Source organism: Asterias amurensis, chromosome 2 (genome assembly GCF_032118995.1).
Source record: "Asterias amurensis chromosome 2, ASM3211899v1".
Taxonomy (NCBI): domain Eukaryota; kingdom Metazoa; phylum Echinodermata; class Asteroidea; order Forcipulatida; family Asteriidae; genus Asterias; species Asterias amurensis.
The window spans coordinates 5,585,372-5,597,429 of record NC_092649.1 but is presented as its reverse complement, the minus strand read 5'-3'; the positions used below and the strand labels follow the sequence as shown (position 1 = coordinate 5,597,429).

Here is a 12,058-nt window from a genome sequence, read left to right as displayed (position 1 = left end):
CGAGTTGGTCAAAACAAAAGCGTTTGTAACCGTTTTTTATATAATGCATATGGTTGGAAAGATGTTTTAAAAGTAGAATACAATGATCCACACAAGTTTGCTTCGAAATTGCGTGGTTTTCCTTCTACTGTGCGAACTAACACGGTCGGCCATTTATGGGAGTCAAAATTTTGACCCCCATAAATGGCCGACGTGCTAGTCGACGAGGTAAATGGAAAACCACGCAATTTCGAGTCATGTTTGTGTGGATCTTTGTATTCTACTTTTACAACATCTTTCTACCCATATGCATTTTATAAAAAACGGTTACAAACGCTTTTCAACGACCAACTCGACCGATCCAAGGCAACGTGTTCCTTTAACTTGTGTCTCGAAAAAGAATAGACAGTGGACAATACAAACTTTCACCGTGCGACGGAAATGTTCGCCTGATAAGAAGCTGCTATTAATGATTATACTCGTTAAAAGGAAATGAAAATATAAAAAATATCAAAAACAAAAGAGCAATCTCCTTACAATGTGAAAATATTTCTGAAATTCGATGACGCAATATCGAAACCACCACACAGGTCAACGAACGAAAATGCATACTCAGAGTTGTACATAATACCGCACACAACAAGAAAATACACGCACCTTTCGTAGAACTATCTGTATAACGTGTTCTCCGGACAAACAAATTGTGTTGGGTTTTGACTGACATTTTCCCCAGTATAATCAGAGCCTTATAACCGACTACTCAGAAGGGAGTCTACATCTCAACTCTGCCAAGCCTGAAAATAACAAACAAACAAACAGACAGGCACCCTAACAAACAAACAAACAAACAGACAGGCACCCTAACAAACAAACAAGCAAACAAACAGATAGACAAACAAACAGACAGACAAGGTACAAACAGACAAGGTACAAGTAAAAATATAATGAAAAAAAACACTCCAACAAACAAACAAACAGGCGGGCAGGCAGGCAGGCAGGCCAGAAAACAAACAAACAACATGCACTTTGCATCTAGCTCAATTCAAGAAAGGTCTTTTAAAAAATGCTTCAAAGGTTTTAGGCAACTTTCCTAACAGAGCACAAATAAATAAAACTATTTTATTATTTAAATTGCTTTATTAACGTCTATACATTTTTGATGATATATCACAATTACTAAGAATTACTTTGCACCAAACCCATGACAACCAAAGATATGCCTTCGTTTGAAACGAAATTTATTTGCATTAATCAAGATCAGCAAAAACAGGTATAACCGTGGTAGTGGTAGAAATTGCTTGATATGTAATCGCATTATTGCTAAAGCAGGGTTTGGTATAAATGTAGTATACGTATATTAATAGGGCCGATTTACCATACCCTGCTGTAGCAATGAGTCAAAATTGTTATCTTACCAGTTTTCACGCTATTATGCCTTTTTCTTTGATTTGTGAAAAAGATATTGATGCCATATATCAACCGATGCCCTAATTATCGTCTTTTGTTAATATGATGTATGCAAACATATATAAAAACTTGATGGACATTGAGAAGTTCACACTACACACCGATCTTCGATGACTTCAACTGGCCCCGTTTTTTTTTATAGTTTTTCCTGCATTCACGGCAAACAAGAAAGTATGGTTTCCCGGTGAAGCCATACATGGAAGAAAAATCTGCAGTGACTACAAGTGTTCTTTGAGACTCTGTGTATGACTCTATAGCCAGCAGATGTCTTCGTTTTAATCAAAATGTTTTTTAATTAAATTTAAAAAATTACTCCGGTAATTTGCAAAAAAAAAAAAAATAATAATAATTTAATAAAAAGTGTGAATAATTATTGGCTTTCAAATCTGGTTTTTATTTATTTTTATTTATTTTCCCCCCTTTTTTCCTTAATATTTATAATTAAGCGTATAAATAAACGGTGATAATTGAATCAACAAGCTGATGATTAAATTTTTAAATTAATAATAATAATATTGATATGAGGATAAACAAATAAAAATCTCTGAAAATTTTAGAAAATGATATAAAGCATAGTGCCTCTTTAAGCCTCTGGGTTTTTTGTCAGAATGCTCAGCAAAATATTCAGTCACATGATTTGATCATCATGAATTGTGAAATGAAATAGTGTTTGATGAAATTTGTTGGGTGGGCAAATATTTTTATATGGCCTCAACATTTATATTTTTGTACCTTGTAGAAATGCCTAAAGTACCAAACTTTTTGCATATACTAGTGCAAATGACCAGTGAAGCCTTACGTGTTTCTAAGTTTTGGTCAAGGGAGAGGAGACTCTGTGCTTGGCAAATGAAACCACACATTTTGTATCTATTGACTGTTTACATCACGTACAGAGACGTAAAAGATTTGCCACGATTTTAGGGACACCTCGAAAACAGGACCTCCTACGATACAACACACACTTTCTATCACCTCGGCAGTTACATCCGTTTTTGCTGATATTCATTTTACATATATAATCGTTTTTATAGGCAGTGGACACAATTGGTAATTACTCAAAATAGTTATTAGCGTAAAACCTTTCTTGGTGACGAGTAATGGGGAGAGGTTGATGATATAAAACACTATGAGAAATGGCTCCCTCTGAAGTGCCATAATTTTCGAGAAAGAAGTAATTTTCAACGAATTTGATTTCGAGACCTCAAGTTTAGAACTTGAGGTCTCGAAATCAACTATCTAAACGCACACAGGGTATTTTTTCTTTCATTATTATCACGCAAGTTCGATGGACCGATTGAGCTCAAATTTTCACAGGTTTGTTATTTTATGCATATGTCGAGATGCACCAACTGTAAAGGCTAGGCTATGACAATTACCAATAGCGTCCACTGCCTTTAAACGAAGGTGTAACTTATTATGTCATATTAATTGATTAATTAAGGGATTTATCCTATCTCAAATTAGGACGAGTAACCCGCCCTAACTTAAGATGGATTCAATGCGTCCTACGTCTTCGGATAGGGATCTTAAAGAAAGTGTAAACTATTGGTAATTGTCAAAGACTAGTCTTCACATTTGATGTATCTAAACATATGCATAAATAACAAACCTGTGAAAATTTTTATGGAAATCATTATGTGTTAATGCTAATGCACACGGTGAACACGATAACAACGGTGATGGTACAGGCCGTGTCTGGTCGAGACAGTACCAGTAAATACATGCCTAATGTGTTGCTCAATAATGCTTTCGACAAACACATGCGGAGACACGTGCTGTGTGATAAAAGACAATAACAATATTGATAACAAGGCTTTTAAGCATTGTTAAAACAACCGTTTGAAACACTGATTGTAAAAGTGAGATTTATTATTTGGGTTTTAATTTTCTTTAATGGCTTCTGACTTAAACCTCTAACAAAGTTATTGAAAATGATAGCGGACACAATAGGGTTAGATAGCTTAGTTGGTAGAGCGCCAACTCATTAATCTTGAGTTCGCAGGTTCAAATCCCGCTTTTGTCAATTCAGTTTTAATTTTCGTTCTCATTTATTCTCATTCTGTTTAGTTTTGCACAAAGCTTTGTTCTTGCTAAGCAACTGCCGTCGATTTCACAAAGAGTCAGAGTTAGGACGAGTAACTCGTTCTAACTTAGGATTAATCTTAAGGTCTGTATGCTACAGTGCAGGGCTGGGACTCGTCCTTAGTCATAAGATTAATTCTAAGTTAGGAAGAGTTTTGTGAAATCGACGGCAGATGGTGTACATGTTGTAGCCTGAAAATATGACGTTACACTTCATCTCTACTCCATGTTGTAGTCTTGATTGACGACGCTTGTTTTTGTATTAGTCACCGGTGAGGGCGCAACATCGACTTGCCTCGGGAAATACTGTGCTTACAAATCTGGACCAAAGCACGTTTTGTTCAAGGTGTTTCTTTGTTACAGATATCTCTTCTCCAGTCCTTCGTTTTGGATTAACGGCAACAACAATGACCAAAATAAACGTCGTTGACCAAGACTAGCACGCTGCAGTTAAAGCTCCTCTTCAGTGTTTTCACGTGTCGAACTCATGTCTATGAATTCGCAAAAAAAAATCAACTGATAACTTTAATGCTTATCTAAAATTTTAATATGTTACGCAACGTGGTATATACTCATTTTACGATTACACGAAGGACAATTTTAACAACACCGCTACCACCACACTGAAGTCAACCTCAGCATAAATGGGTAATACAGTTTACGTTCACTTAGCAACTCATCTATTTGGAGCTAGTCGAGTTTGGTAATTAAATTTCGCACATAAAAAAAAAAAAAAAAAACTTCTTGTCTTCTTAGTGTGACAGAACAACGAGTAAACTTTATCATAAATCTTGCCAGTCAGTTTGCTGATATATGATAGTAGGAACAGGGTACTTTAAAGCAATAGCAATGGAAACATGGTGTGTGATATCTAGGACAATAATTTGTTAGTTGTTGGTTAGCTCCTTTTATCTGAAAGTCCTGAAGGCGAAATGGATACGCAGCCAGAAACGTCGAAAACCAACATGCCTGGAATTTGCAGTCCGTCAAAATGCACGGGAACAACGGAGAGCCCAGCTGTCCAGCCAGCAGTCACCGCCGTCAAAATTGACTCATCTACGGCCGAGCTATCTGACGAACGGACGGATAGCGGAGACCTCCAGACGGACTCCGGCTGGGCCTGGGTGATTTTGTTTGGAGCTTTTCTTGTTAACTTCACTGCGATCGGTTCTGTGGCATCTTTAGGTGTGTTTCTGACTGTTTGGATGGAGTATTTTGATGCGAGCGCTGCATCCGTGAGTCTAGTGGTTGCTCTTGGCTCACTAATGAGGGGACTTCTCAGTAAGTTTTCAATTCATCTTTATGTTTTCCACATTCCTGAAAAAAATGACGATGCTCCTTATATCAAGCATAGGCTCTATCCTTTGCATTATAGTAACGAGTTCTACCTCAAACTCAACAGCTGACTTAAGAATACTATTGGTAATTGTCAAAGACCAGTCTTCTCACTTGCTGCATCTCAACATTATGCATAAAATAACAACCCTGTGAAAATTTGAGCTCAATTGGTCGTCGAAGTTGCGAGATAATTTATAAAGAAAAAACACATTGTCACACGAAGTTGTGTGCTTTCAGATGCTTGATTTCGAGACCACAATTTCTAAAAAATCTGTAGTCTAGAAATCAAATTCGCGGAAAATTACTCCTTTCTTGAAAGCTACGTTACTTCAGAGGGAGCCGTTTCTCACAATGTTTTATACTACCAACCACTCCCCATTACTCGTTACCAAGTAAGATTTTATGCTAACAATTATTTTGAGTAATTACCAAGAGTGTCCACTGCCTTTAAGTAATGACGCCGTGTCCGACTTGGCGACTTGCGTCGTGGCTATGGCTTCATCATAGTAAAGACAGATTCTTCAACGTTACATCCGTAGCCATCAGCCATAGCCTGACAGCCATTTGGCTAGGCCTATAAGTCACTCAATTCAATGTGCTCTCAGTTGGATTTTATTTTGTGCGAGCCATTTTCTAATGCCACTGTAGAGTGTTACACTGAAATATCGGAGAAGTAATCCATTTAGAAAGTGTGTCAAATGAAATGGCGTCGTATTTTATGTAAATCGCTGTCTGTCTGTATTTATAAAGGGTGTATTTTGGGGTGTCGTGGCCGAGGGGACAAGAGCACTGGATCAAAGCTCTGGTATTTCTGTTCAGCAGAGTGTAGGTCCGACTCCCGGTCGTGACATCTGTGTCCCTGATGAGCAAGGCACTTAACCATACTTGCTTCTCTCCACCCAGGGGTATTTGGGTACCTGCGAGGGCAGAGATGGTTCTTTGATTTAGCCGAGTAGCGCGTATATTGCGCACAGGCTGTATACTCCCCAGTGAGCTGAGATGGTTTAAGGAATGATTTAAGGCCAAGTGACCAGGGGCAATCATGTCGGAAGCGCTTTAAAAAGCCCTCGAGTGCGAACATCGCTTTATAAAAACTAGCTATTATTTCTCCATACAAGCCTCGGTTTACTCTAACAGCATCATAATATTGCCCCACTCCTGTACGTCGTTCATTCCTAGTTATCTATTTATTATTTGCTTTAAATGAAGTTGACACTATTGGTAATTACTCAAAATAAGTATTCTCATACACAACCTTTCTTGATTACTAGTAATGGGGAGAGGTTGATAGTATAAAACATTGTGAGAAACAGCTTCCTCTGAAGTGACGCAGTTTTCGAGAAAGAAGTAATTTTACACGAATTTGATTTCGACATCTCAGATTTAGAATTTGAGGTCTCGAAATCAAGCATTTGAAAGAACACAACTTCGTGTGACCATGGTGCAACAAGGGTGTTGTGTTCTTTTTAAATTAATATCTTGCAACTTCAACGACCGATTGAGCTCAAATTTTCACAGGTTTGTTAGATTGTGCATATGTTGAGATACACCAACTGTGAAGACTAGTCTTTGACAATTATAAATAGTGTCCAGTGTCTTTAACACAATATTAATGTTGTTTAATACTTATACGTTTATTTTTATTTTGTTTACACCTTTTTATGTAGGTATACTGATAGTCTCATGGGCCTAATTAATGTGTTGTTTTCCAAAGAGGGTATGGAAACGTCTTTTTGAATTGAATTGAAAAAAAAATCTCAAATTCATAAAATGTAATTTTATTTTATTGTAACAAATCGGTTTAATTTCCAAGGTCCTGTATCAGCAGCACTCAGTGTCAAGTTTCAGCCTCGGTGGATGATGATGATGGGCGGGGTCATCGCGGTAGGGGGGAACATTATGTCGTCACAAGCCACGTCTGTTGAAATGTTAATGGTCAGCAATGGTTTAGTTACCGGTGAGTTGGAATCACATTTTTTTACGCCCGTTGCATGCAGTTACGTCACTAAAGACTTATAAAAAGTTCTAGTGTACACATGGTTAAAGGAACATGTTGCCTTGGATCGGTCGAGTTGGTCTTTGAAAAGCGTTCGTTACCGTTTGTTATAAAATGCATATGGTTAGAAAGATGTTTTTAAAGTAGAATACAATTATCCACACAAACATGCCTCGAAATTGCACGGGTTTCCTTTTACCTCGTCGACTAACACGGTCGGCCATTTATATGGGAGTCAAGTTTTTGACTCCACTCCAATAAATGGCCGACCGTGTTAGTTCGCAAAGTAAAATGAAAACCACGCAATTTCGAAGCAAATTTATGTTGATAATATTGTATTCTACTTTTACAACATCATTCCAATCATATACATTTTATAACAAACGGTCCGATCCAAGGCAACGTGTTCCTTTAACTAAAGGTTTACTATTTTGACTCGAACCAAGGCTAGTCGACCATTTGTTAACTGCCAATATCGAAGTCTTATATACGCACGTATCAACCAAACAAGGTACTCAAGGCGCTGAGTATATATACTAACTTACAGAAAGATAGTTTATTGCAATGATGAATATTCTGAGACCCAAACCCTACTGTGGCCGACCATTTGAAACCTGCCTCATGACTATGGTTTCTTCAACGGTCCCGACAGTACGTTCCACGCAAACATATTGTGTAAAAAGCGCAGAGGGGTACCAGTGACACGAGCGCGTCACTGCGCATGTCGTTGCTGGTCAGTAGACTAATGACGTGTGCAAATCGAACTTGCTCTTTGGGTGCGTTCATTTAGCTTCCCTGGGTCTACCCCGCAGTGCTCACTCGGGTGAGCCCTTGACAAGAGCTAAACAAACGACCACCACGTCACCGCTCTCGTAGTGGCGTCATGCACCTTGGGACTGCCCCCAAGTGACCCACTCCACAAGCAGGGCACTGAGGGCTGACCCGGGTGAGCCCCTGGAATGACGTCAAAGCTATTCGAACGCACCGCCGGGGGCAGTCCAGGGTCGACCAGGGGAAGCTTAACGAACGCACACTTTAAGTGGTCCTCTTGTCTGAGGGTGTTCAGCATGAACGGTCGAGGTTCCAATCCCTGCCGAGTCATATATGGACCTTTCTAGTGCAACCTCACAGTCCAAGTTTGAGAAGCGTAACTGATAGTTACGTTTCCCAGATTGTGTATTCCAATTGCAGGTTATTCTTCCTGCGTGTACAACCGCTCCGGAGTAACGGCTATATCACAAAAACGCTACAAATTTTTGAAATGAGAATTCCACAGGTTCCTGATATATTATTATCTACAATTAAAGGATTGAAACAAACGTAGGCCCTCTACATTCCATTTGTATGGACAAGTAATTAATAAAATAAGTACGGTGTTGTGAAGTTTATGTTTTTTTTCTGTTTCGTTTCTTTGCTTTTTCCACATGCAGCGCTAGGCTCCAGCATGGCGTTCGTGTCTACTTTTGCGATGCTGACAACATACTTCAAAAATAAATACACCTTCGCTGCTGGGGTGGCGTCTGCGGGTATCAGCGCTGGTCAACTGGCGTTCCCCCCTCTGTACACTTTCCTGATTGAGCATTACGGATGGCGGGGTGCGATGCTCATTGTAGCGGGGGTAACAGCGAATGTTCTAATAGCTGGGGCGCTTATGCGGCCAAAGACCGGTCAGAGAGGGAAAGCAAAACTTAGTGAAGATGTCGTGAACTCTGAGATAATTATTAATGAAAAATACTTTGGCGATTATGAGGAGGACAGTGAATATGGTTTGAACAGTATTTCAATCATTTTGGAAGCCGACACGAACTCAAATGATGTGTCCATCAGTTTGGACCATGGATATGACAATGAAGCTTATGATCACGATCATAGCATTGAAACAACATCTGTAATGAACACCAATCTTGCCTGCTCGAGTCGCTCCAGCATGTCAGCCAAAAGCACCGAAGCCGAAAAGATCAACACTGAAACATCAAAATGTCGGACACCCGAGTTTTGCGGCAAATTGAAATACTTCATATTAGAGACATACGGGTTGAGACGTCTGGTGCACAACAAGATGTATTACGTATTGGGAATCATAACCTTATTTCAGGGATACGGCAATTTAACCGTTGTGTATGCAGCAGCTCGAGCCCAGCTTGTGGGAGTCGACCCCGAACTGGCTTCTCTACTACTCTCATTGATAGGCGCTGGGAGCATGTTTGCTAGACTAACACACGGTATGGTTATTGATAAGGGGTATTTATCAGCCACCGTTGCCCACGCCCTTGCCCTCATTATCTTCTGTGTGTCTGTTTCTATTGTCCCGGCGTTCGTCACCTTCACTCCCCTGGCCATCGTAGCCGGTGTGACGGGCCTTGCTCTCGGTACAGTCGGCAACCTCACCACGGTGCTCGCACGGTCTATCGTACAGCCAGCAGACACCGTGGGGGCTGTAGGGGTTGTTTTCTTCATCTGGAGCCTCGGCGATGTTTGCGGATCATTCTTTACAGGTTAGCATTATCATCAAATATCGTCTTGCATACATCACATTGATACTACTTTTGCACACAAAAAAATGTTCATCAAGCACGGCAAGATATTCTTTAGACTGCTCAGAATAAGCCGCGTCAGTGTGGACTTTGGGACAAAGGTGGCAGCCCTTACCAGATAAATCCAATGTTGTTGGTTATGTGTGCGTTTATAATGGAAATTTACCTGGTATGTCACCTAGCGTTCCCTCCAATTGCATACTAACCAATCACAGTTTGTGTACGCACTCTTATTTGATATCGCAGTTGAGTTATTTGACTCAAGTCGCATTGGGTGGAGCCATTAGTCTGAATAAAAGTCCCCTTCCACAAAATGTGCTAAATATCTTTATATGTTTTGTTGTTGCACTAAGGTTTGGTGTTTGACATCACCGGGAGTTATGACTTTGCTTACATCATTGGTGGCGCTGTCCTATTGACTGCATCGATCCTGACTGTCGTGTTGCATCTACTCCTCAGGACCGCACAGAAACGTAAATCGGAAGCACTCGGTGTTGACGAAAAGGACCAGCCAATACAACCAGAGAGAACAATAATAGATTAACATTGGAGACTGGACTGCAGAGTTGCTAATGTAATGTGTCAACAAAATTCATAAAACAATTAAACGGGTTCAATGAATATATCTTTCAGTTTGCAGATGCAACATCAATTGGACCAGCCACATGATTGCATGAAGATGACCGGTCAATCATTCAATACTTAGAGTCACTTAAACAGCAGCTACAGGATAATCTCAATGTTTTAACTATTACTTTTTTGGGGCCAAACAGACATCGTAGAAACCGATTTATAACCATTTTACGCTCAAAATTTGCGTTTGGTAATAAACAATTTAAGTCAAAAATCCACCTCTCCATGCGGCTTTTTCAGCCGAGAGTCAAAAACGGCTTATCTATTGCAACGACCCCTTGACGTCAGTGGCGATTTCCCCCAATTGAGATTGTACACAGTTCTCCAGCTTTGGCCAACTGAGGGTGCTATTTTCCACAACAACTAGCGCCGATGACATCACGATTCCTTTGTTTGACCTCACGTTTTTCAGAATTTTGGCTTGGAGTGTTTCGGGAAAAAAATATTTTTACCATGTTTTAACGTGAGGTAAGAGACTCGTTTGATGTTTTTTCTGTTTCGTATGGACTGCATCTATTACAAAAAATGTAACAACTGTATATTTCTGGGCATTCTATAGCCACTGTTTAAATTGAAGTTGGCTTATGCAACATTGTTTCAATCACATCCTCACAAAACATTAACTCAACTGTAACTCTACCCCCTTACCCAAACCCTAATCAAACACTTTCGATCTTGGCTGTGCCCCGTGGTCATAATGGGTTGATGTGGCTGGCAGCTGAATGCGCCCTTGCATGCCTGCTTCTCGAACACGTTGTAGCCGCGTCCTTCGCAATTCAGCTCTTAGCTGCGAGTAAGGATGATTAGCCCCCCAAATTATTATTATTTATTATTATTATATTCCTACCAAAACTTAAAAAAAAACTCAAAACCAAACCTATCACTATACTCAAACTCTAACCAAAATAAAAAATCTACTAATATTCAAACCCTGAGCCGAAAAGATATCACCAAACTGTAACCCTAAACCAGTACATACACCACAAACACCGCACAGCTATCCAAAGTATATTTGAAAGTAAAAGGAACATATTTATTGAGGATGAAGTCTTTTCTGCTATATGGGGACTGTACAACATACATTGTAATGACAGTAGTTTTATCAAAAGCCTCACAAATGTTAAAGCCTAAAAGTGTACTTTTACTGTAATAAAGATGGATATTGAAGAATGGCACTGAAGTGATCTACATCCGAAACAAATTACATATATTTTGATAAATTAAAGGATGAAAAACGAGTTCTGGTGAATACATTTTGTTATGAATGTTCTTCGTTACACCAGCAGTCATTAACAATCCGGTGCGTTCGTTTCGCTTCCCTGGGTCTACCCTGCGGTGCTCACTCGGGTGAGCTAAACGATTGGTTGTCGCAAGGAACTTAATACTGATTGAACACGATGGTAAAGTGGTTACCTCCACTTACTGGGGTTATGAACAGCCAAACGAACAAGGAGCTGATGAAATTTGCGCAAAGGTGAAATCTTCCGCTGAAGGCTGGTGGAACATTGAATGTGCCGAATTCTACAAAGCAATATGCGAAACCTCCCCTGACACCGACGCTCACTCTTATTGCACTATGGCCGACGATAAAGGTCGCATCTTGTGCCGATGTCTGACCGGTCATGTCATCAGGGAGTTACCACTCAAATGTGTCGTCGCGTGTGGATCCGCGTGCCGGGAGAAGAGCCTCGTTGCCGCTCCTAGAATGTGCGTCATAGAAGCCATGGTATCGGCAAGGTATGTCAAATGAATGACATGACACGCTATAAAGCGGAACGGCACAAGTTTGTGGAAGAGGCTAAATGCTATTATATAACTGACATACAGATCCTTGTCATTTGATTGGTGGAATGTACTTCACGTGACATTCACTATTACTCACATCGGCACCGGCGATCAAAAAGACCTATTTGCCCATGCGGAATAGCACTTCCCATTCAACAGTTAGGATCATCCTTGTTCCAAATGTTTTTGAGCAGTACAGCGCCGCCGCGCCGCTAATAAAACAAAGGAGCACCTGTGCAAAAGG

At 40.0% G+C, this 12,058-nt stretch overlaps 1 protein-coding gene across 1 annotated transcript; it reads left to right on the top strand.

Moving 5' to 3' along the window:
* The first annotated feature begins 4,271 nt into the window (after positions 1-4,271).
* LOC139934147 (monocarboxylate transporter 12-like) lies at positions 4,272-11,191 on the top strand. Its single transcript, XM_071928442.1, has 4 exons — positions 4,272-4,809; positions 6,680-6,823; positions 8,293-9,357; positions 9,750-11,191. Exons 1-4 carry the CDS (start codon positions 4,461-4,463, stop codon positions 9,938-9,940), a joined length of 1,749 nt encoding a protein of 582 aa, XP_071784543.1. The 5' UTR covers positions 4,272-4,460; the 3' UTR covers positions 9,941-11,191.
* Positions 11,192-12,058: the final 867 nt, after the last annotated feature.

Bases quoted from the DNA above. Each gene is read 5' to 3' on its own strand.
- LOC139934147 (XM_071928442.1), top strand. From the start codon at position 4,461: ATGGATACGCAGCCAGAAACGTCGAAAACCAACATGCCTGGAATTTGC. The intron at 6,824-8,292 runs GTGAGTTGGAAT...TTCCACATGCAG, and splicing joins CAGCAATGGTTTAGTTACCG to CGCTAGGCTCCAGCATGGCG. The intron at 9,358-9,749 runs GTTAGCATTATC...TGTTGCACTAAG, and splicing joins TTGCGGATCATTCTTTACAG to GTTTGGTGTTTGACATCACC.